The 25012-nt window shown below is 38.6% G+C and overlaps 5 protein-coding genes across 5 annotated transcripts; all 5 read left to right on the top strand.

The window, feature by feature from the left end:
- Window positions 1-522: 522 nt before the first annotated feature.
- On the top strand, window positions 523-2151 carry EAF01_003934 (uncharacterized protein; the record flags this gene model as incomplete). Its single annotated transcript, XM_038912188.1, has 1 exon — window positions 523-2151. One exon carries the CDS (start codon window positions 523-525, stop codon window positions 2149-2151), a length of 1629 nt encoding a protein of 542 aa, XP_038771872.1.
- A 1620-nt stretch (window positions 2152-3771) lies between these two features.
- On the top strand, window positions 3772-5471 carry EAF01_003933 (uncharacterized protein; the record flags this gene model as incomplete). Its single annotated transcript, XM_038912187.1, has 4 exons — window positions 3772-4041; window positions 4117-4433; window positions 4484-4812; window positions 4888-5471. The coding sequence occupies 4 exons, from the start codon at window positions 3772-3774 to the stop codon at window positions 5469-5471; spliced, it is 1500 nt and encodes a 499-aa protein (XP_038771871.1).
- A 1368-nt stretch (window positions 5472-6839) lies between these two features.
- EAF01_003932 (uncharacterized protein) lies at window positions 6840-8790 on the top strand (the record flags this gene model as incomplete). Its single annotated transcript, XM_038912186.1, has 3 exons — window positions 6840-6857; window positions 7067-7086; window positions 7155-8790. The coding sequence occupies 3 exons, from the start codon at window positions 6840-6842 to the stop codon at window positions 8788-8790; spliced, it is 1674 nt and encodes a 557-aa protein (XP_038771870.1).
- A 3353-nt stretch (window positions 8791-12143) lies between these two features.
- EAF01_003931 (uncharacterized protein) lies at window positions 12144-12608 on the top strand (the record flags this gene model as incomplete). Its single annotated transcript, XM_038912185.1, has 1 exon — window positions 12144-12608. The coding sequence occupies one exon, from the start codon at window positions 12144-12146 to the stop codon at window positions 12606-12608; it is 465 nt and encodes a 154-aa protein (XP_038771869.1).
- Window positions 12609-22076: 9468 nt separating this feature from the next.
- EAF01_003930 (uncharacterized protein) lies at window positions 22077-24291 on the top strand (the record flags this gene model as incomplete). The annotated part of the gene is made up of 5 exons (XM_038912184.1): window positions 22077-22474; window positions 22679-22695; window positions 22951-22974; window positions 23050-23560; window positions 23648-24291. Exons 1-5 carry the CDS (start codon window positions 22234-22236, stop codon window positions 24289-24291), a joined length of 1437 nt encoding a protein of 478 aa, XP_038771868.1. The 5' UTR covers window positions 22077-22233.
- Window positions 24292-25012: the final 721 nt, after the last annotated feature.

The raw sequence follows: 25012 nt of genomic DNA, 5'->3' as shown, positions 1-25012 counted from the left end.
CACATACTAATGAACCACCCTCATATATATATATCAATCATTCCAATGACTTCCGTGTATATTCGTTGGTCTTTGGTCGATGATTGTAAATGATGAGCCCATTCGTGGTCTACTTTCATCAGACCATTGAAAGATCTCACTGGGATTTTGTAACTATTGGACGTAATTATCAGTCGGTATTACTGTATTGTCGGCGTCGGCTTATTTTTATTATTTTATGTACTCATCATCTACAGCCATTTTAGTTTCATCCTCCAAACCACCCCGCCTAAAAATAAAAATAAAGTATCAATCCTCCTTCGAAGATAAGAGGCGACAAAAATGGAAGAATCTTTCCTTTCCTTCACTTCTCTCTGGACTATCAGATGAGAATATAATATTTCTCACAACTCAACTTATATACCTAGGTATCGAGTGAGATTACCTAGTAAGTTTTAATCAACATTCTAATAAAATCCATCTACAACTCACTGACAGCATTTAAAGAAATAATAATAAACCTAGGTCGATCTGGGCGCAAAGATGGACCCCGCAATCAAATCCGAATTGGAAAAATATGGCGACGATATTCCATTTCGCGCCGTAACAAATCATACACAATCAACGTGGGCAAGAACATTTCATTCATCTCCTGAATTATTCATTCAACCACAATCTATCGCCGAAGTCGAAAAGGTGGTCAACCTTGCGCGAAGATGTCGACGCAGAATTACCACTGTAGGATGTGGCCATTCTCCTTCAAATATTACTTGCACATCGAGCTGGCTCATTAATCTGGATAATTTCAATAAAATTCTATCTGCGGATCGGGAAACAGGTGTGGTGGTTATGCAAAGTGGCATTCGATTATATTCCGTGGGTGAACAACTTGATGCTGTCGGTTTGGCGATGCCCAATTTGGGTAGCATCAATCATCAATCGATTGCTGGGGCAATTTCGACAGGAACTCATGGAAGTACTTTACGACATGGTATCTTGTCGAGTTCAATTTTGGCATTGAAGATTACTCTCTCGAATGGTAGAACGGAAACTTGTTCACCAGATGAAAATGAGGAACTCTTTCGCGCTTCTCTCATTTCTTTGGGAGCAATCGGTATCATTACAGAAATTACTTTCCAAGCCGTACCAGCTTTCACCCTTTCATGGGAACAAACAGTGGATACCGATCTTCGAATGATGAATAATTGGGATAAAATTCTTTGGACACAAACCGAATTTGTTCGAGTCTGGTGGTTTCCTTATACGAGAAGAGCAGTTGTTTGGGCTGCTGAAAAGACAGATTTGGCCCCCATGCCTCCTCCAAAATCTTATTATGATGCTTGGTTAGGATATCACGTCTATCATAATCTTCTTGCTCTAGGACATTACGTTCCACGTATTCTTCCATGGGTAGAATGGTTTGTCTTTGGTATGCAATATGGATTTGCAAATGGTTCCAAGAGTTCCGCCATTCAACCATCTCGTCAAGCACTTCTTATGAATTGTCTTTACTCGCAATTCGTCAACGAATGGGCAATTCCAATTTCCAAAGGTCCAGAAGCTTTAAAGAGACTAAGTTCGTGGCTTAATCATCTTACCCCAGATGATCCAGATTACGTTGCGCATGGCATTCCTTATTCAGCAGAAGGTCTATACGTTCACGCACCTGTTGAAGTTCGTGTCACAGAAACAAGCAATACTCTTACCCCTCGTCCACATCTCGATCCTACATGTACAGAAGAAGCAACTCTCTACCTCAACGCAACTCTCTACCGTCCATATGACATGGATCCACCATGCCATGCAAGATATTACCAAGGATTTGAGTTTTTGATGCGAGAATTAGGAGGCAAACCTCATTGGGCTAAGAATTTCGAAACCACAGGCGAAGATATTGAAGAGATGTATGGAGAGGATTTGGAGAGCTGGAGAAGGATCAGAAATGATGCGGATCCAGAAGGCATGTTTGTAGGAGAATGGCATAGAAGATTCATTTTGGGCAATGGACCTAGACTAGCACTTGAAGAGGTGGAAACTGGAAGAAAGAGGTTTAGAAAGGGGGGTATCTTGGTTGAGGGTGTGGTTGGGGGATTTAAAGATGAGGAGGATGAAGGAGAGGGAAGTGAGAGTGGAGAGAGTTTTGATATGTTGAGGGTTAGTGAGATGAAGTAGGATATCCAAGGAAAGGCAAGGAATAGGTCCTCTTTGTTTTTAGGTAATAGCATAACCTAGGCATTGCATTGCAATGCATCTGCGGAATCGGAATGATGAATGATGATGTTGTATGTTATGATACATATGAAGAAGGGGGGATGAAAGGAAGTCTAGTTAAGCATCAAATACAAAGTAAGATTCCCTACCCACTCACGTAGAAGACGTAACGAATGAAAAGAAACAGAGACCTGCCAGGTAGGTACTGGTACCTATTCAGAGTCGACCGTTTGATTCACAGTCGGATTAGCCAGGTGGCGTATTCGGCTCGGCCGCTAAGATTGAAGATCGAGTGATTGTACAGCCAACCTTTTCTTTCCTTTTTTTCTTGTGTAACTCTACTTCTATCAAATTCATAATCTGGCCAATTATTTAATATCAAGATAACATCATGACAAACGGAATATCCTTCAAATTTTTCAATAAAGTGGCCCTCTAGAACTATTCGTATTGTACGGACGTGCTTGCCTTATTTCTTTTGTTTGTGGGTTTTAACGAGTCTTGGATGGTATAATCGAGGTGTTGGGTTTGCTTAATTTCTTCCGTTCGTTTGCTTGCTGTTGTTTTGTTTGGATTTATTGTTCTTGGATGCATATTTGTTGTCAAGCAAACGGATAGATCAATGGTATCTATTGTATTCCATTGAGAAGTCCGATCGATGAGTAAGTAGAAATGAGAGTGAATTATTATTCATTCGAAGGTTGTTGTTGGTATTTTTAATTGCTATTGCTGCTGCTGTTGTTTTCGCTTAGAAGTCGAAAGTCACGACTCTACACTCGTCGTCGTCGACACTAGAGTGATCGCCGACATTTTCATCGTTGTTATCTTCTTCTCTCCATTGAATTGTCAAGTGACGTGAGGTGATTAAGCCCAGTTGATGTGGAAATCGGAAAGTGTCTGCTTGAGCTTTGCGCCATAATTTTTTGTCTCTTGAAAAGCATGTGTAAAATGGTAAACGGAAGTTTGCATTTTTAGACCTTGACATCATTCTTTGATATCTTGGCTTTCATCTATGAATATGTTGTTAGAGGTGAATTGCTCTGCCCCGGGGCAGTGGACTCGAAAAGCTTTCGAGGATCGTTTGTGCTGAAGATTGGTTTCTTTTTTTGCTGACGAAATATATGTGATATGTCTTAAACTTCAGATATATCATTCACTCGCCAGCTTATAGGGCTGCAATGTGACCTTCCTTTTCACCCTCTTTTTCTTTATCCACAAAAGTCGCTGGTAATGTACGGGATCTGTTGAGTTTTGGAAGGCATACTATACCCAATTTTCTCACCTCAACCCTCCAGCAGCGGCAGACTGCATGAGGCATTTGAAGAATGTGATCGTAGATGACCATGACCCCTCTATATATTCACTCATATCTGCAGATACTTCTTCAACAAGTTCTCTACTCTGTCTCCATTCACATTATCGCTTGTCTCCTTCGACACTTTATCCTTTACTTAAATACAAACGCGCTCTTAGATTCTTTGACTTACTCTCACATCATTAGTCGTCGTCGTTCTTACACTGAAGCTTCACCTGCACTATCCAGCAGTAACTCTTCCTTTTTGTTGCAGAGATTTCGAAACAATGGATATTCCAAAAGACCCCAATTATCCAGACCTTCCTGGTTTAATATTTGGCTGCTCCCCTTCCAAGCATTCGAAAGCCTTCATGAAAATTCCACTTGGTCGTTTTCACGTTCAAGTAAAGAGTAGCGATAAGAAAAAGGACACTCTTCTTAAACTTATCGAACTCGAGAGATCTATCGGAGAGAGGGAAAAGGAAGCACTTGTCAAATGGTTCGCTGGTGAACGTAGTTTTAGAGCTTTGGCAGCTTTGTTGAATGATGCTTGGAAGGTATTTGTTCCCATTTGATTCGAGGACTTATATAATGTCAATGTTACAAAGTCCTTTATTGATTTGCTACTCTAGCCAGAGATCGCACCAAGAAGAGTTGATGGACCGGCGGCCAAAAAGGTGAAGCTTGAAGAAACTAATGATGATATCATCTTCGCCGCAGTTGATAAATGTACGGTTTGCTTGGAAAAGCTAGCACCGGAGAAATTCCCACAAACTCGTATAACGAGCACATGTGCACATGATCCAACGATTTGCAGTCATTGCGTGACTGATCATCTCAATTATCATATTCAGACGAAGGCATTAGATCAAATTTCATGCCCTGGGTGCCCGGAAAAATTTTCTGATGCAGAGATAGAGCAGTATGCATCGCCTGAGATTTTGAAAAGGTAATTTCATTTTTCTTCGCTCTGGCTGCAATAACTAATTTATCTGCCAGAGTTCGCAGAAAAGAATTCATCATGTCTCTTCAAAGCCATTCAAACTTCACATGGTGTGTTGGTAATCCTAGCTGCGACTCAGGTCAGATACACACAGAACCCGATCAACCAATGATGACATGTTCCACATGTGGTTTCAAGACATGTGCAGCTCACAAACTTCCATGGCACAACGATTTGACATGCGCAGAATTCGACATTTCCAATCAAGACCGAGTTCGTGACGAAGCGAGTTCTGCAGCATTCATTGCAGAGAACGCCAAGGTTTGTCCAAATCCGAATTGTCATATGAGAATAGAATTGGAACATGGCTGCGATAGAGTGAGATGTGAGTTTACCTTATATACCACCTTGCTGCACATTCGAATACCCCAAACTGAGCATATGGCTGATTGGATAATAGGTGATTATTGCAACTTCACATTCTGCTATTCTTGTTATGCAGATTGGAGTATCATAAGGAAACGAGGTAATGATCACCATGGGGAAGACTGTCGCTGGCATACGAAGAATGAAAATGGTATTCCTCGACATGGTAGAAGACGTGGACCTGCTGCCGAGAAATCGAAGGAGGCGAAAAAGCCGAAGAAATCAAAACAAGCGGAAAATTTCAAGAAGACCGATGTTGGACCGGCACCAAAAGAACCAGATATTTTGCAGGAACCGAAGGAATCGAAAGATGTAGATCTTCCAATGTCTTCGGGGGCAACACGTAATCCCGCTATTTCGGAGGACGTGAAACATTCACATCCACCAATCGTATCATCTGAGGCAGCGGATGGGATGTCCGCTACCGCAAATGGAATGCAGTCATTTCAGCTGAGAGCTTCGAATGATGTTAAACATTTATTGGAGCCAAATATCAAAGAAGAGTTGAAGGGGCGCAATCAACCTCAAGAGCCAGTGAGGTCTTTGAAACAAACGGATTTGACAAAAGCATTAGGAATGAGCCTGTCAAATTCATTGAAGAGGCCCCGAGAGGAGTAAGCCACTATCATATAATTTGCTTCACATCTCTGCTTTCTGCTATTGCTACAAGTGCACTGTTATTCGGAGATCGAAACTCCTGCATGACTTTTTTTCGTTGGATTTTTGGAAGGGTTTTAATAGAGATACGGATTTTACCTATTATCACCACTTTGACTGATGAACTTTTTTTGGTGGGTTTTAGTGTCATTTGAAGTATTAGGAGAGATAATGCATGGTATTATCACTATTGCAATCGATGGCTTTTCTCAGTGAGTTTTAATGCGCGTTAAAGTTCCAGGAGAGACGATACATACATAGTGTTACTACTATCACAATCGCAGACTCTTCTCAATGAATTTAGTCAAGAACTTACAAGATAGATAGATATAATGCATATCATTACTACCATCATTAGGGGCTGTGCAGATGTGAGATGACTGTAAACACTTCAGACAAAGACTGCGGCGACAACGCGATCTTAAGGCCTCCTTGGCAATCGAAGAACGCACTTCCACCCTTACCCAACTCTCAAATTCATTTTGAAATAATGGAATAAGGGATACCCTAAGCTTTTCAAATCATGCAATTAAAATCCGTCAAGCAACTGGGCAGGTAAAGTATTTATCCAATCTTGTTCACTATGGAGTTCACATGTCTCTCCATCCCAAGAAAGCAAGAAGAATATCGGCACAATAATCCGAGAAAGAAACTCAACTTTCTTTCCATAAGTAGTAAAGGAACATCGAATGATTACTGGGTTTGTGGTTTAGCCTAGTCCCAGGGGCTTGGACATGATGATTCGCTTCGCGATGAGACAACGTCGCACTAGTGAGTTCCGTGCGTGTTTCTACTTCCTTTGTGAACCTTGACCCCGAAACTTCATACATCCATTGTGACTTTATTGTGCATAAGGAGAAAAGAAATGTGGATTGGGAACTGGTTGGGGATTAAGGTTCGTAATAGGCTAAAACTTGGGTTGGGGTTTGGTTGCAAAGATTCTGAATATTTGTTTGCTTGGATTTTGTCATTTTGAGCGATGGGAATTTTACTTCTAGTGAAGTCTTCTTTCCAAGGTCCACAACGAGCTCTCAATGATGGTTTCCTCGATAATCATGAAAAGTAGGCTTGATACAAGATATAAACGAATTATAATCATATGAGATAGTTCTTCATCAGATTCTATCCCGAGTCCCGATTGGATGATATTCCCAAACACTTCGCGCACAGACTAGTGGTAACCACGATGCGAAATTCTCACATCACCATTGCATATTTGCATTTTTGCAACCATTTGACAAGGCAAATTCTGTGAATACCGTTGGTGTGAAACGCGCGATCTAGCCTTAGAAGATCGCGGGTAGGAAAATCCAACCGTGTACGTTATGCATGTCGAAAGAATTACTCGTAGGTGTGGAGGTTGAACGCGGCCTCAACTACTGTATGCTTTGTCCTCCCCCCGCGATTTCTGTCACTTTGGTTGATGTGGTTGTGATATTTTGATGGATGGTATACATGTTAATGGAGTATTGAAATCGAGAACTGCGGGACAGAAAAAAGGAATTAATGAGTGGATTAGATTAGATGGATTGGAATGGTGCTGGTCACATATGTAGTTGAATCTTAGTATACCAACGTAAGATCTCATTCCTGTTCTATCCTCACGTCAAAATGTTGGAGTATCAATACTGACTGACAATTCAGACCACTCGAGGGCGTCATGCACCTTACTCAATTTTCCCTCTTAGTCTTCGCGACAGGAACAGGACTATGCAATGCTTCTATTCTTCGACGAACCCCACAACCCGCCCCAATATCTACAGCTTCAACAACTCTTCAAACCGTCACATCATCACCTACTTCTCCAACTCAACCCGAAGTTACAACACCGCCGGGTCTTAAACTCGCTCAAATTGCAGGCATTCTCACAATCCTTCCAGAATGCAATCGCTACATCCTCTCAGCCTCCAGCGTTGTCTCCAGCGCTGTCTCCTCAAACGTCGCATCAAACGTTTCCGACCAACTAATATTTCTTAGCACAGCCGCTGCAAACAGTATCTCCATTGCACAAGCCAGCATCTTCGCGGCTGATGCCAGTGCCTCTAGTGCCATCGCCTTGGTTCAATCATCCGCCTCGGCAGCATTAGCAAGCGCGAGTTCGGAAGTGATAAACGCCCAAGCAAGCGCCAGCTCAGAGCTCGCAGCAGTATCGGCATCTCTTATTTCTGCGGCAGCTCTGGCAACATATAGTGCTCAAGCAGCGGCATTAGCTAAAGGTGCTGCGGCGACGGAGAGTGCGTGGGCTATCTCTAGTCAATTGGCTGATGCAACGTCGGCGGTGCAGTTCTCGAGGGCGACGACTTTGCCGATGACGGTTGCGGTCGTATTGATTCTTGGAACGAGTTTCGCGAGTAGTGTTGTGAGTGTTTTGGTTTATCGATTTATTTCCAAGAGGAGGATAAAGAAGGAAAAGGAAAACGAGGATGATATGAGAGATGCACAGAGTAGGAATCAACATGGATACTATGGTGCTGGAGGAATGGAAAAGGGTTCAAGAAGTTATAGAGCTCCAAATCTGGGGCCATCATACAATTATCCCGCTACTCAACACCCCTCAGTCTCCACCTCACCCCCGAACGAGAAATATATCTCACAATATACTCCCAGCCCGGAAGAAGAAGTCATCAACAGAGATTATGTAGAAGGAAATTATGAAAGAGGCGATGAAGATAATTATTCCACACACGATATCATCGACATTGAAAAAGAGATCGCAGAAATGGATTACCAGATGAAAATGGCCGAAGCGGAATTAGAGCGAAGAGACAGAGAACGATCTTTCCGAGCAAGTGAGAGTGGATTAAGCAGGAGTAGTAAGAGTATTAGTGTTCTATTCACTCCTAGAAATTTACCTCAGAAGGCGGGAGAAAGGAGAGGAAGCGGCGCGAGGAGTATTGTGAGTATGGGGATCGGCGAGAGATTGAGAAGCATAATGCCTTCATATCGACAATCGCAGGTTTCTTCCTCTTTTGCTTCTTCCTCTTACGAAACGAAAGACTACTCAAAAGATAACACGCGAAATTCGTCGAGAGAAATAACCGAGAGAGATTTAGAGGAAGGAGAGGAAATTATCTTCACGCTGGATGAGAGACCCCCGCCGTTATCGAAATCAAACCCCGCGGCCGTAACGAGACCAACGCATACGTATACGAATAGTGATACGAGTATTATGACGCTGAGTCCGAGTGTGTATGATGGGGGTGCGAGTAAGAAGGGGGCGAAGCCTGGGAAAGGGAAAGGGAAGGGACCTTTTAGATTTTCGATTGGGAAGGCTTATTGATTGAGCGTCTCGTAGTATAGTGAACGCTGAACAAAGATACTTTGTAGTTTTATTAGATATTTTATTTCATTTTATTTCACTTTCGGTTGGGTTGGGTTGGGTTGGTTGTTAGGGAGGAAGGAACAGGAAAATGAGGGCAGGATACCAGATTTTATAAGATCGTTTTTTTTTTTTTCAAGTTATGGTGTATGAATAATGAGCAGAAATTCTGGGGTATAGATTACCTATTCAAGATAAGAGGGGCTTCAAAAGTGAATCCATAACGATGGTGATTTTGATTTCTAGAATTCTATTCTCTTCCGAGCATGGAGAGTTTCAAAGAGTACCACCTATTGAACTCGAATCATCTGGCGTGCTGGTCGGAGTAGCAAGCTCAATACTCATTTCTGGCTGTGTCAATAATTCATAAAAGTCCCCGGTAATGAGAAATATCATATTTTGGTCTCTAGATCGTGGACAATTACTTTGTCGAGAAGACCCTTGTAGAGAACACTGGATGTCCGCAGGAGATATGATCCCACGCGATTCCCGCGATCACACATGCATATCTAAGTCTTCTGTGTAGCCACACGGTGGCGTTTGTTCAAAGCCGACATAAGTTTCGAGGACTGGGGGCCTCTGTCTTGGGCCAAATGCGGAGTTCATTTACATAGTAGCAGTGGTTCTCGCTTCCAACTTACTTACCTCGATGATTTAAAACTGGTCAAGCTGGGATGAGATTCATATTTCCTGACATACATAACAAGAACAGCTTCTTTCAGACCCCATGAGATGTGGTGTGAGGGATCAAAAGGAGAGAATTTTGTATTGTGAAATGGTGGATGGACATCCCTTCTGGGAATAAAAATATACTTGCTGTCTTTATTCTTGTTTTTATCGTCGATTTGCTATTGTATATTGGTACTGCCATATTCTCACAGTTGTGATCTAATCACTAGCTGCTCGATATCTCTTGGAATCCAGATGTGACCGGCTTATCCAAATACTCTCAGGTACTTGCTAAATGTGGAAAGTCGTATTTGGAAGCTTATGTATTATCCTCTATACAACTCTCTAGTCACTGCTTCAACCTTCTACATTCCTAACTAATTAGTTGTATCGTCAAGAAGGAAATCACTTATTTACCATATCAAAATCGACCGTAGTGATGAATAACTTGTATTTTAGATATCATCCCAACCAATATTCCAATTTTCTCCGAGATAAAACTTAGTGCCATCAGAAAGATACTAGAAAATCTTGGACTCGAATCCGAGCATTGGCTTTTATCAACGATACAAAAAGCTGTATCGCATGAATGCAAGACAGTAATGGGAAGATATACTTTTATCGCCGTCCCAACTCGGCTTGTGGTGTCGCTCTCACATCATCTACACGAACTCCTGAGGTGAGGAGTTTTATCATCATATAACTTGATAGCGGCAAGACTACCATCATCAACCAGTTTGGTGATTATCAATATCATTATACACCTATGATTCAGACTTGCACCACCACTCACAGCATATGAAAAGATAAGTGACATGTTGCATTTTCCGTCTTGGCTGGAAGCTTTTATCATGCTTGCGCTTGATTCTTAGCTCGCAAAATGCGCAGATGGTAATTGTCACTTTTAGTGATTCACTAATAATTCTACTAGAAGTAAATCATGCACTTATGTGGAGCATACTTCAACCGTTGAGGCTAGGGTATTTCTCCTTGCCTTTCTGCTCCAGGACTAGCTAATTATATAAACTTCGGGGTTCAGATTGTTTGTTCATTGATTGAGAACGATTGTCCATTTGCGAACACTGAAAAGGATGGCACTGTCCAGCCACTGGTGCGCGGATGAGATGGTGTGATTCGACCTGGTATTAATGAATGAGAAAGTGTACCAGGGTTGATCTTAATCCAACATGTTATCAGAAAAGTGTTGTCTATATCAACCGAGAAAGTGTTGTAATAAGAGACAGCAAAATGGGATTGATCGCAAAGTTACCAGATGATAAAAAGTGCAATTGTCATTGTCACTTCATACTCAATCTCTAAGCAGATTCACTTAAGTTCTATAGGCTCTTCATTCGCTCCCGACTTAACCCTTCGTCTTAGGATAGCGATTCTGAATGGATAGTCTAGCTTACCTAGATAGCCATCGAATTTTTCTGTATCGAGTACGATATTTTCTTGATAGTAGCCACACTTCCATGTGGAATATTTGTGTCGAATTTCTTTGATTGGAGCTTTTCAAGATGCGATTCACTAAGTGACAGAAGACCAGACACGTAGTATATGCGGAGTCAACACCTTAATAAGCTAGACCAAGTTGTCCTACTAGAGCATATGAGCTTGTTCTCTCGCGTAAATGATTTGTAGAAGAGCAGCATAAATAGTCCTTCAACCCAAAACTTAAAGAATGACCCAACCAAAGAGTTCCAAGAAAGAGAGGAGATAAGTGTCACACTCTTCCGTCTTTTCATCTCCAACTTTGAAATTTCGATAAAGATTACTTCGGAAGAGAATGACAAAGAAGATCAAACGCTGGGGAATACGAGCATTGTCAAATTGCAACTTTTGTCGCTACAATTATCATGGATTTCAGACGAATAAGATAATCCTGCTGTCATTTTCTGGATCCAGTATCAGATGAAGCTCACTTGAGCCGTGAGATATGCAATATCAAGAATCGGAAGGCGCAGCGCGAAGAACGAAGAAGGAGTACCTGACCTTCGAGCTTTGGACGCACCCTTATTTAGACCGGCTAAGAAGTAGTTGAAGATTAATGTCTCAATCTGTTGTAAGAGCCATGCCTTAAGTATTAAAAGAAAGGGAACATTCTTGATTTGCTACGTGAGCGAATAGTGTATTCACTCATGGGCATGTCCGGCTGATACCACAAGAACCGTTGATCGTCGTTTGTCGTGTCAGGGGGTGAATTATGCTCTCTCCAGGAACAGGATGGTGAACTTCCGCAAGTTTCTTGTTTACCAAAGAAGGCATACTCGACTGCAATAACTTTGTCTAAATGAGGTTGACTTTACAAATCACAAAGGTTGTATTCTCCACCCCCACAATGTTGAGGCGAGGGGTAAGTTCTTATCCGAGACCCATTTTAATTCCTCGCAATCAACCTCTGTGCAAACCCTCCACCAAAATACCCAAACCTCAAGCAGTAGAAACACAAGTCACTACTGTCGGCATAGTAATCCGAGCTTCAAGAATGGATGAAAGCAACTCCGTTGAAAAGCGTAGGTTAAGTAATCTGTGGTTCTTTTCTCCATGCATCTATCTCAATTCCACTTCATGCTCACCATCATACAAACAAATAAACAACCGCAAACCATCAATTGAAACACCTCACATCATTGACCACCACAATGGCTGTTAAAAAGATCCTCCACCTCAACGGTCTAAATCTCAACTTTCTTGGGACTCGCGAACCCCACATCTATGGTTATGACACCCTCGCTTCCATCGAATCCTCACTCACCACCTATCTCTCTTCCCTAACACCCTCCGTCACTCTTCTATCCTTCCAAACTAATTGGGAAGGAGTCCTCATCGATCGTATTCACGAAGCACGTACTGATGGCACCGATGCCATTGTTATAAATCCTGGTGCTTTCACACACTATAGTATAGCGCTGCGAGATGCATTAGCTGGTGTTGACATTCCATTTGTGGAGGTGCATGTTAGTAACGTGCATAAGAGGGAGGCCTTTCGTCATAAGAGCTTTTTGAGTGATAAGGCGGAAGCGGTTATTTGTGGACTAGGCGTTTATGGGTATAGAGCAGCGGTGGAGTGGTGTGTAGGGTATTTGAAGGAGAAGCCAAAAGCGTGAGGGGGGGACGATTTTTTGATGCAGAAAGCATCATATTAAGTGTATATCTAGAAATGTGGAATTTCAAGTAAAGAACTATCGAAGAAAATTGCAATCAGGTGATGGAGACGAGTTGAATTAACTTCCGAGTGGTAGTTATTGTCAGAGAGACCTCCAACTTTCCCGGAAACTTGGGGGTTCTAACCGAGTATAAAATTCGATTTTTAGAAAGTCCCTTGGAATTCTTCTGATGTTGCAAACAATTAGAGCTAGGTTTTTAGATTATGAGAAGTAGGAAATTCGACTGTGGACTGAAAATCAGTAGCATATGGTATGCGTCAATCACTATTTCTAGGATCTTAATCCATGGTCTATCTATGCAATATATGTCATTTTCATTGCCAACCTTCACGTCCGTTTAGCGATGTATCTTCAGTCTAATGGTGGAATCTTCAAAATGACAACAAGAGTAATAACCGCCATTTCAAAGTAAGTGTATAGACTCAACCTCAAATTTGGCCTGTAGCTTTATCATCCTATCAATTTCAATCCCCAGGAAGTATGTTCGAATAAAAAGAAACTTACCAAAACTCTCACTTATGCTCTATGTCCTCAAAGACATTTCTACTGACTTCTAAGCACACCCGTGTCTTATTTATAACAAGGATTTGTAGTCAAGATTTTGATGATTCGAGAAACACTTCAAATTGATTTCCGGAATAGACGGTGACTCTGAGATCATCTAATGATATAAAATCTTACTGAAATTATTTCCACACTTCGAAAGTATTTGCTGATGATGCAGAGATGGACAAGCGCTGCAATGATAGACGTAGATCTTGCATCAAGATTGTAAGAACTCACTTAACGTGCGTTGTTGTGCCCGCTGGTTCTATGGGTTGTAAGGAAATGTATCTCAATTGCCATTCTGAATGTACGTGACAGCGAGAGCACGATATTACATGATATTGACGACATCATCACAAGGAACTGTCCGTCAATCAAGTCTAGTGTTTGCCGTAGTAAACACCGTGGTCTTCTCTAGTTTTTTTTACCAGAAAGCGTAGGACGTGACCGTCGCCAAGTAGCGTATAATTTGAGGTTTCATCCAAGTGGTTCGACATTCAATTTATACCTAGACCATCAGGATATGAGTAAGAGTAGAACGAGGCTCAGATAACCGTAAGCCGTTGCACTAGAGCTTGGGATTAGTGTCGCTACAGGTAAATGTATCACACCGAACTATGTAAATAGTATCTGGACTCACTAAATCTTGCAAATGAATCTAGAAGTTGTCAAATAAATGTTTTCAAAGGCTAATACTCATGTTATGGGTTTCATAAACTGTTGTAGTAATGTCCCGAAAGTGGCGAGGTGATTATTTGTAACTCTCGAGCTGTTCGAAACTCGCCTCTCATTCCTCTCATTATGGCAACGGCAGCAATGAAGATTTAAAACTGACAACAGGTATACACAAATCAATGCGAGCTTAAATCATCTACAGAGCCTGCAGTTTTATCAAACTGTCATAATAATACCTTTCCTGAAACGATCAAGCATCAAGGCCTTGAAAAATCCTGAACGTGAATTCGAGAATCCTTTGTGGATTTTGGAGGGAAAGTATGTGATCTTATTTATACCGCTCTTTTGAGAATTTCGGGGTTACAAGGTGGGTTTCATCCGAGTTCCAAGTTTCAAGTGAATTCATAGATTCCTCCTCGGATGTGGGTGGTAGATTCATTTCGGGCAGTATAAAGACGTTGAGCTTCGGTATCATTTTTTCCTAGGCTACCCTAAAAAATGGAGCGAAGTTAGAGGACGATATTCAGATTACATTTTTGAAGTCCAGGAGTAACGGAGTACTGATTACACACTAGAATATGTGCGAATTGACCTTGGGTGTTAGATATGAAATCGTGCTTTTAGAAATGACAGCAAGATATATACATATGATGGAAAAAGACAAAAGACTCTTCGACAATAAACATTGCCCTCTGAAATATTCCCGTGAGGTAGCATATATACCTTTGACTCATGACCCGCACTTGTCAGAATTGCAGTTGAGTCTGATAGAGAACAGATTTCGGCGAAGCTTAAGATCGTGATGTTGAACTTCCCTTTGGTTTGGGCATAACCTCTAATTCTTCCAGGGGAGTGTTTTACTATCAATCCTAGGGATATTTCTCATCTGGTTTGAGCGGATACCTGTGGGGAATGGAAATATGAAATCAGCTACTAACAAAGCGACGAGGTTGTGACAAGTTTCTTCCATAACATCGTCAATGTCTGCATTACTGAATCCAAAGTAGCGGATGTATTAACAGATATGATCTCGGATCAGCAATGTATCGTACAAACAAGAAATTTTAACATTTGCTCTACAGTCATGGGGCCGTCGACAATTCAATAATGATGTTTTCTAATGAATGAATTCGGGGAAATATCTCTCAGCTCATAGGAAGTAGAATCACGTTGTATCTAGTTTGTCGTAAGTGCATCACTGTCGTTGTTGAGAAACCTGTCATCGATTTTTTCTAACTCTCATCCTCACGGCGACGAATGACAAAAACCCATAATCGAAAGCAAAAGTCCGTCGTGAAGACCAAATCCCCAACGAAAGAAACTACAAGCGCCCCAAGCAGATTCTTCGTAGCAAAAATACACATCCCAAGCAAAAGTCTCAAGAACTTCCCCAAGAATCCTAGATTCTATTATTAGCTCCGCGGGCAAGATGACTTGTAGCAAAGCAGACTCGAGAATTATACCAATCTGTTTTATAGTTCATCCAGATTACAAATCTACCCAACTTGCTGTAGATCACTACTCTCCGTATGAAAGCAACAAGCTCATTTAGTCGTAGTGAAGCTCACTGTTATGGCTTTGTATTTGCGATCTAGGGGTATATAAGAGATAGAGTGGCCAACCTAGTGGCGCAGTATAGCAGGAAAAAGAAAACCCACTATCGAGAAAAGGGAGTCAGAGATGATGAAGAGATATGAGTACATATCTTTTAGTTTTTACGATATCGAGGTTGGGGTTCGTTCTTAAAACGTGGTTTTCTGTGTTCAAGCTTGTATTGTTGGTTTTTATGTGCAGCTGTCATCCCGTAGCAAGTAGAGGATGAACACTAAAACGACAGCGAGGATATGCTCCAACAAATCATGACACGAAGTGCTCAGATCTTCGGGGTAGTAGTGAAAGTATATGGCAGAAGATCTCAGATCACTAGCTCCTTGTCTCGCGCTTTCGAACACTAAAACTCATAAGTCGGGTACCCTACTTTCGGGCCACCCTCCTTTTAGGCCACTTTTTACACCAAAAATGGAATTTTTAACTTTCTTATTTATGAATAGAATTTATTGAAAATTTCAGATTTTTAGGAATTTTCTACATTGAGATCTAGAGCTTCAAAATATCGATTTTTAAATTTGTATAAGAATTATATATAAATTTGAAACTTTTATAAAATCTTTAAAAACTTTTTATTAAAAATTATTAAAAATAAACTATAAAATTTTATTATAAATTTATAATATATTTATTTTAAAAGATTTAAAAAAAAAAGAAAAATTTCTATAAATAGATATTTAAAAGAATACCCTCAAAATTATAGAGATTATTTATATTACTTTAAACTCATTATATACTATATCTTTATATTTGTTAATTTTTTTTAATTTTTTTTTTAAATTTCTATATAGATTTAAGTTCAAAACTTTTAAAAAGATATATAGTTTTCTTTTAATAATTATTATTAAAAAGTTATTAAAGATTTTATAAAAGTTTTAAATTTGTATGTGATTCTTAGATAAATTAAAAAATCGATATTTTAAAGCTTTAGATTTCAATATAGAAAAATCCTAAAAATCTAAAATTTTCAGATTAGATTCAAAACAATCTGAAATATATATATACAAATTTTCAATAAATTCTATTTATAAATAAGAAAGTTAAAAATTCCATTTTTTAAGATTTTTGGTGGTAAAGAGTGGCTCAAAACAGGAGTGACTTGAAAGTAGGGTACCCGACTTATTATTTATCACATGCCTCTGATCAATCCTGTGCTTCTAAACTCAGCATAAACTCCCTTCCAGTATTTCGTTACAAGCGAATAAAAGACATCTTTGTCCTCTTATAGCTGATTAGTTTAACACCGTGCTCATGGACACGATCATCTAGCTCTTGGTTCAAAGCATATAAAGAAGTGTCTATCTATCTAGAACCATATGGGCAATAGTAATATTTTGCAGCGAAGGTATAGGGGAGAGATTCAACTAAGCACCAGATATCAACATCGAGATTGCCAATGACCAGTGGATTCGAGGTAAGAGGGAAGAAAAGATCGGGGTTGATGGATTTCTCATTCTTGTCGATTCCCGAGTTTATCGTTTCGATAGCGAGGATTCAAAAATGATAGCGCAATCTACGCATGACAATACAACTGCAAGCTCTCAAAGTATCTCGAGACTCAAGAATACCCTGTCAGCGGGTGCCTATACCAAGTCGGGAAGTTTGAGAAATAGAGACAGAAATAGAGACCGAAATTCCAGGCAGTATAACGCGACGGAGATTCCACATGGCCTTAGTACCTTTTGGTATTTTTTTAGAGTACATGTTTGATACTGGAAGAATATCAGTGTGCTGATTTTTATACTCGGTCACGAATTGACCATGAAACTTTTTCTTCGCCCACTGTGCGATATAGAATTTATTGAATCATGGACGTTTTCGATGAATGTGTGTATAGAGTTGCTCGTCGAATATAGACGAGGTGTATAAATAAGTGAAGGTTTGTATTGGCTATGAGGTACACTCAAATTGTCCAAGCAAAGATACATGTTCAAATGCGGCTTCGCATGTAGATGTGGTATTCTTGTCTGCAGCTACCACGAAGTCGGGCAGATTTCAGGTTTGGATGCCCTTCTCCGATAAGCCGGGGAAATACGGTTTTGGTTTCGATGGTTGTTCTCGCTTGATTATTGATGTTGTCATTGTTATCCACTGCCTACAATATCAAGATGATGAGATGATAAGTTGGACCACCAATGGGTGTATAGATTCACATGACACTCAAAAAGAAAGTACGATTTTACATCAAAAAAAGCGATTTTAATAATTTAATTAAAATTTAGATTATTATTGAATTCTTTCGAAATTCAACTTTATTATTTTCAAGTAACGTAACTTATAGTGAACCGGGTCATATGGGGAACCGGGTCACATTTAGTCTATTACTAACTTCAAACCCTAACAAATTTTGCTATATATATCGAATTACCTTTTACACCTTCTCAAATTAAAAAGAAGATATAGAATACTATTATTACATTTCAATTAAAGGAATTTAAATTAATTAAAAAGACTGTAGAATATTTTGAAGTTTCTAAGTTAACTCTTATAATTAGAATCGCTAGAAGGAAATCATGTATTTAATTCTATGAAATGGCTCAAATTCTTTCAAATGTAGAAGAAAATACTCTTGTATAATGGATTTTACAACTTATTATCATTAAATTCCCTATTACATTTATATTGATAAAGAAAATGGCCAATGAAATTCGTCTTTAATATATTTAGGTCATATTATCTCGAATTTCTATTTCGATAGAAATTCCACTTATAGATTATGAATGGATTTATAGATTCCAAAAACGACATCTAGAACTTAAGATATGCTACTTACATTAATTAGAGTCTAATCGAACTAAAAAGATAATACTAAAGAATATTTAAACTTGGTTTAATATATTTCGTATTTGTTTTATTAAATGAAAATATAAATTAAATAATATATATAATATAAACAAAATCGGATTTAGAATTAGAAGTATTTAAAGTATATATATTATAGTCAATTCTATTTAAAAATTGAATTGAAAAGTTATAATTAATAAATAAGAATAAATAACTATATTTGAATATATTAATATAATTAAAAAGGTTTTATTATCTATAATCATTTTCAAGGCTTAAAATATAAATTCTATATAAATTCTAAAAAATATACCTTAAAGTTAGCAATTCTTTATTAATACAAATGAATGAATTTCAAACAGTTATGGATTAGAATGGCTAAAAAGAGTTTTTGAATTAAAATTCAAGAAAGTGTTAGATAACTAATCTCAACTTTTAATTATAAATAATCATTTAAGTTATATTACAGATAGCTTTATTGCTTTCTATATAAAGAAGGATATTGATTTACTTATATTACCTTCTCATTACTTCTATTTACTTTAATTATTTAATATTATAATATATAGACTAATGAAATGATATTATATTTTAAAGGTTGATCGATATTCTCGAGCTAATATAAAGCAAATCCAAAAAACTAAATAAATAGAACTCTTTTAAAATATTAAAAAAAAAGTATTGAATTCTTCTAATATTAAAACTAATTGGAGAAAAGTTAGTTTAATATTTTTTACCCCACAAAAAGTATTTAATTTATTACCATTTAACTCTTTCTAATAATTTTCCACTTTATAAATGAGAACCTTCAATCAAGATCTAGATTTATTTATACTTAGAAGCTCTTCTTTAAATAGGACAAAATTAAGGCAAATAAATTAGACCTTTAATAAAGCTCTAATAAATAATAATTCTTTTATATCATTAATTTATTAATATACTAAAAAAATGATTAAACTTGTAGAATCTCAAAATACTAAAATAGCCCTATTTCGAAAACAGCTCGCTAATACTTAGAAAGTAATTAAAACTCGAAAGAAGAGAATTAAAAATAAAAGAATTAAATTATAAAATCAATTTGTCTTTAGTAATAAAAAAGTATTAAAAATAATATATAAAGCAAAGGAAAAACCTAAAAAGAAAAAGCTATAAGGATAATTATGTAAATATTCAATTGAAGAATTAAAAAAGGAGATTAAAGAAAAAGAACCAAAAGGTAATTCAAATAATTTAAAATTGAAATTAAATGAATATATAGCTTATAAAACAAGATCATATAAAGAGAATTGAATTTTGTGACCCAATTCCTCATATAACCCGGTTCACCATAAGTTACATTATAAACTTTTATTATAAATTTATATTATTTATAATATAGAGAATTTAAATTCTTTGAAAAAACTTTAATTAATAAGTATTTGTAGGAATACTTTTGAAATTGTAGGAATTATTTTTTTCTTTTTTTCTTTATGTAAATTTAAGTATAAAACCTTTGGAAAGTAATTAGTTTCTTTTTATTAATTATAATTAAAAAGTTATTAAAGATTTAAAATGAGTTTTAAATTTGTATATAATTTCTATAAAAAATAAAAAATCTATATTTTGAAGCTTTAGATTTCTATTTAGAAAAATCTTAAAAATCTGAAATCTTTAGAATAAGTTTAAAACAATCTGAGTTATCTATATAAAATTTTTCAGTAAATTATATTAAATTTTAAAAAAGATATCAATAAGCTAAAAAAACGATTTTTAATGTGAATAGATGGCTCAAAAGAGGGGTGGTCAGAAAATGAGGGGTTCAACTTAAATATCCAGAACGACAACAAAACTGCCCCTCACAACCAACACAATTTCTCTCATTTATCGCAAGAGACCACAAGCAAGGAAAATATAACCAACCGCAGAATGGTGAAGTAAAGCAGTCACAGCTATGATATGGTCGTTGGATTTCAAAAGTATGCATGACGCTGTGTAAACTATCTTCATAGAAGAATCTTTTATACCCGAGCTTGAAATTTTGCCAGATCTCTCAAGGTGCTAGATTCTCTACACCATCCAAGCATCAAGGGCGGATTAAAATGGTAGTTGTATATTACATTCTCATATCCAAGTTGTTTGACTGCATGTATATCAAGAATCGCTGAGATGTAGACTTCACATCGTCAACCTGATACATAACAGATACCCAGTCAGAACAACATGGGGATTATCGAACTGTCACTCCAATATCGATATTACAGTGTAGAGGTTATAGAAGGCAGCCGCAGAAACTCCAGGGTATTTGATCTACTGGGGAATATGATAAGTGTATAGTGTATTCGAAAGTGAGAATCTAGATGGACGATGAGAAACTCATGGTAATGGTGGTGATTAATTGAAATATTTGACGAAAACGAACTCTCCATAATATCAAAAGATAAAGAAGTCTGCACTTGCATTCCCAACTTACAAGAGCGAGTCCGATACAAATTGCTGTCTATTTAGTATTTATCCAGACCAGAGACTTAGCTTTGCGGATTCCCTAGCCTTGTTGGTCTTGTCTCAGTCTCGTATAATGTTGATACCCAGAGCAAGTAATCTCATGCTTTTCTATACGTGTACTACGTCTCCTAGTTTGGACAAGCGAATTTACTCAGGGGTATGTGGACATTCGAGATTCAATTGAATATTGAATCTGGATGATTCATGAGTTTGGAAGATGATCAATAGGTGAATGAATTGTAAAAAATACAAATTTATGCAATGGTATTGTTTTATGTAGTTGAATGAATAAGGATGATTCTTCAAAACGATCAGGATTCATCTGCGGTTTTTCTGTCTAGTCAAATGTGGTGTTTGCGGAAACATAGGCCATATATCTCCAGGGAGCCACATTATAAGATCTTACATGACTTATTTGACAGGTGTAATGAGAGAAAAATCCACGAATAGCCTTGATAGAAAATTGTTTGATATTGAATAATCACATTGACAACATCAGACCATTCTTAATCTCCTCATGATTTAGGTCCAATACGTATCCAACGTATTGAATACCCCAATCTGCTTAGTTGAGGTGGAGGTAAAATGCGTGATGACGAGGACGACGACGGAAAAGACGGGGAAGAATGGAGAGGGTGGAGAATACATGGAGAATACAATGTCAGAATGGGAAGAAGATGTAGGTGTCAAGTAGTGAGATGTAATCACGCAGCGGAACAAGAGCGGATATTGAATGAAGACATAACTTGATTCTTCGAAGTATTCCTACATACAGTAAGTTAGTACTTGTATACCTCAATACTATACTCTTCACAAACGATCAAACGACACTCTCCCAAACAAGCATATTGATTGATACCTAAGCATTCACCCCAAACCATTCAACACATTCCACTCCCAAATTCACCAAACCCTCTTCATCCAAAAGTCATCTCTACTTTCCCTCCGTTTGCAATTCCAAATACGAAGTCCGTATCTAGAGTTCACTCCTTCCCAAAGCAGCCATCCAAGCGATAAGTAAGTTTTTTTTTTACGGAGTTGGGGGGGTCCCTAGGTAATCATGACTGAAAACGAACAGAAGGAATCCTACGCACGATAAGTATGTATGTATGTATATATGTATGTATATATGTACCTAGTATATAGTTTAATTCAATTATATACAGATACGTACGTACGAGAGATACTAACCACTTTGATAACTAACTGTAAAGATTATATACATTTACTCACTAGTACATACATACATACATACATACATACATACATACATATATATATACGTACTTCTTGGAAAGATGAATATTATATCCAAGTATTTATCTATCTGTTAATACACAACAACTTCATTTCATCCTCTTCTTCCAATTTGCTTCACATTAACGTTATATTAATTTCATGATTATATGAATCATCAAATGAAACAAAGCACAAAACAACCCCATCCATACATAACCATAACACCAAAAAAATGACCCCTTTACCATTACCTCTCCCATTCCCTCTCCCATTACCCCAAAGACACGCCCAAGCTTCACACCTCTCTCCATCTCCACTGCGTCATTTCAGCCTCAATCTGGTCTTAGCAAAAGATTCCATTCTGATCAATAGTTATCAACCACCATCACGTAAATCAAGACTAAGACGACTATCGTTGAATCTAGTGCGTCTACCGATTTTAGAGGAATTGGATGGGATGAGTACACTTTTGGGTGAGTTTCTTATAGTTCTTTTGGGGGGTGGTTTGGATCGAAGAGGATGAATGGATGAATGGATGAATATGATATGATATGATATGAATATCTTGAAAGGGAAAGAAATCATCGAGGAGAAAGGCGAGATTGATGATTGATTGATTGATTGTGGAATTCTTGGAATTGATTTGCTGATCATGGTTGGTTTTACCAAACGATTAGTCTCCAAGGCTAGAAAGGTATGTGTTTACTACTATGTTTCGTTTGCTTGGATGTGATTTGAAGATGGATAACGGGTTATGGATGGTGAATGGCAAATGGCAAATGGCAAATGCTAGATAAGGAGAGAGCGAGGAGAAATATATATATCAATTTGAAAGCTGTGCAGGTGGGCAGATGAAGATTCAATCGATGAGGAAAAGGAGAGGAAGATGAAAACGAAGATACAGAGCTACATCATTCATACACACATAAACTAACTATCATCTCTCCAGCCAAAATTCGATCTAGTCCTCAGAGTAAGTTCTCCTTCCATAGCCTCAAACACACTCACACCTCTTCATTCCCAACCCAAACTAACCTCCCCTCCTCAGTTAATAGATCTCAACAACGTCCCTCTAACCAGTGGAACCGCATACATAAAATGGCACATCTCTTCCTCTGTAGCCTCCGAACATTCAGGACAAACACCTCGTTCCCCTATCAAAGAACACAAAGTCCATTGGGATTACACTCGATCCATTCCCGTGCGTCTCACCATCGATAAATCCAACCATCTCTCGGAATGTCTGATCCATTTCGAAGTCATCCAAGATTATACTTCTGGGGCTACCTCGAAAGGAGAACGAGTCACTCTAGGACACATCACGTTGAATTTGGCGGAATATGTGGAAGAGAGTGAAGTTGAGGGAGAGGAGGGAGTCGTGAGGAGATATTTAATGCAGGATAGTAAGATTAACAGTACGGCGAAGATTGGGATTAGTATGCGACAAGTAGAAGGGGAGAGAAATTTCGTAGCGCCAATATTGAAGAGTGCGCCTGTTTTTGGAGGGATCGCGGGAATTATGAAGGGAGAGACGGTGGATAATGGTGATGATATTGGGAGTGAGTATACAATCTTTTCTCCAGCTTTCCACCGATTTCACAATGCGCGGATTGGATCCGAGGTACAACACTAATACTTTCATTAAGACATGCCACAACTTCAAAAATCCTCCGATAAATCCGATTTGCACGATATGTATCGACGCGCCCTCGCTGCCTCTTGGACTTGTTCCCCCGCCGAAATGCCCGCAGATGAATGTGTCGAAGATATATTCGCCGGAGGAGATGGCTGGAAACGCGATCCGGATTCTCATACATCTTCCACTTTCGATCACAGTGACTATCTGCGAGACACACCTCGAATAGTACATGATGATAGGGAATTGAGCGCAAGTGGGGGAAGCGGAGAGGATTTGAGAAGACATAGGAGAAGTCATAGTGATGCGAGTCAGAAGAGTAATCTCACCACCTCATCTTCTGTTCCTGGGGGAGGTGGAAAAATGGGAAGATCAGACGGGAGAGGCCATCGATATAAGAGAAGTACGGATACCACGCGAAGCGGAGTTTCATCAAGTGGAGGCAGGAGCGTGAGTGCACAATCGGGACTCTCGAGTATGGGGGATAGAGATGATGAGATTTCGATCATGGGGAGTGGAGAGAGGGGAAGACAGGGGAGGGGTTTGGGCCATATTCCGGGGAATCATCATGGATATGTGAGGCCGAGGGAAGTGGATGAGTTTGATATGAGAGAGGATTTGGTGGCGTGGAAATTACCAGGGGAGGTTTCTTAGACGGGTATGGTTATGGATATGGATATGGAGGGAAGGAGGGCTTGTGTATAGATAGATGGTGGATTGGACTGGGTTGTATATTGGATGGCGAAAAAGAATAGGCTGGCTTCTGTTTGGGCTTGCGTATACATGGAGTTTATGGGATTTCTGGCTGGGGCATAGCTAAGAAACATGGGAGAAGCATAACATCATGGATGGATGGGCGGATGGATAGGCGGATGAAAACTCAAGGAAAAAGATTAGTTGGTTTTATCATAGATTTTTAATTGCGTTAATTTATAAATTTCTGTTTTCTTCTCGTCTATGGTATCTTCCTGTTCATGTACCTCTGCTAAGCAGAAATTATGCATTGATCTTGATTGAGATATGTAAGTAGGTATCTCATATCAAACTCCTAAACGCCTCGCTTCGCTTCTTCTTCCTTTCTTCTCATCTATATCTTCCCGCTTACAACCTTTTTGTTTTTGAGATGTGTGGTGTGCAGTTATGCCATTTCTATATGCTAGATAGGGCATAGAATAAAGTGCAGAAGATATGTCTCCAGATTGGTATGATTGACTCTTGATAGAGTCTTTGACCCAATTGTGAAATAGGTTCTGTTTAACACCCATACTCATATCCGCATCCAAATCACATCCAAATCCACAGGTTTTGAGATCCTCTTCATCCAAAGAACCAAACTTTTGCCATGCACCTCTTATGCACCTCCCCCTCATCTACC

Source organism: Botrytis porri, assembly GCF_014898465.1.
Source record: "Botrytis porri strain MUCL 3234 chromosome Unknown BPOR_005, whole genome shotgun sequence".
Classification (NCBI taxonomy): Eukaryota; Fungi; Ascomycota; class Leotiomycetes; order Helotiales; family Sclerotiniaceae; genus Botrytis; species Botrytis porri.
Note: the sequence above shows the minus strand (reverse complement) of the source record. Positions and strands in the feature narration are given on the sequence as shown.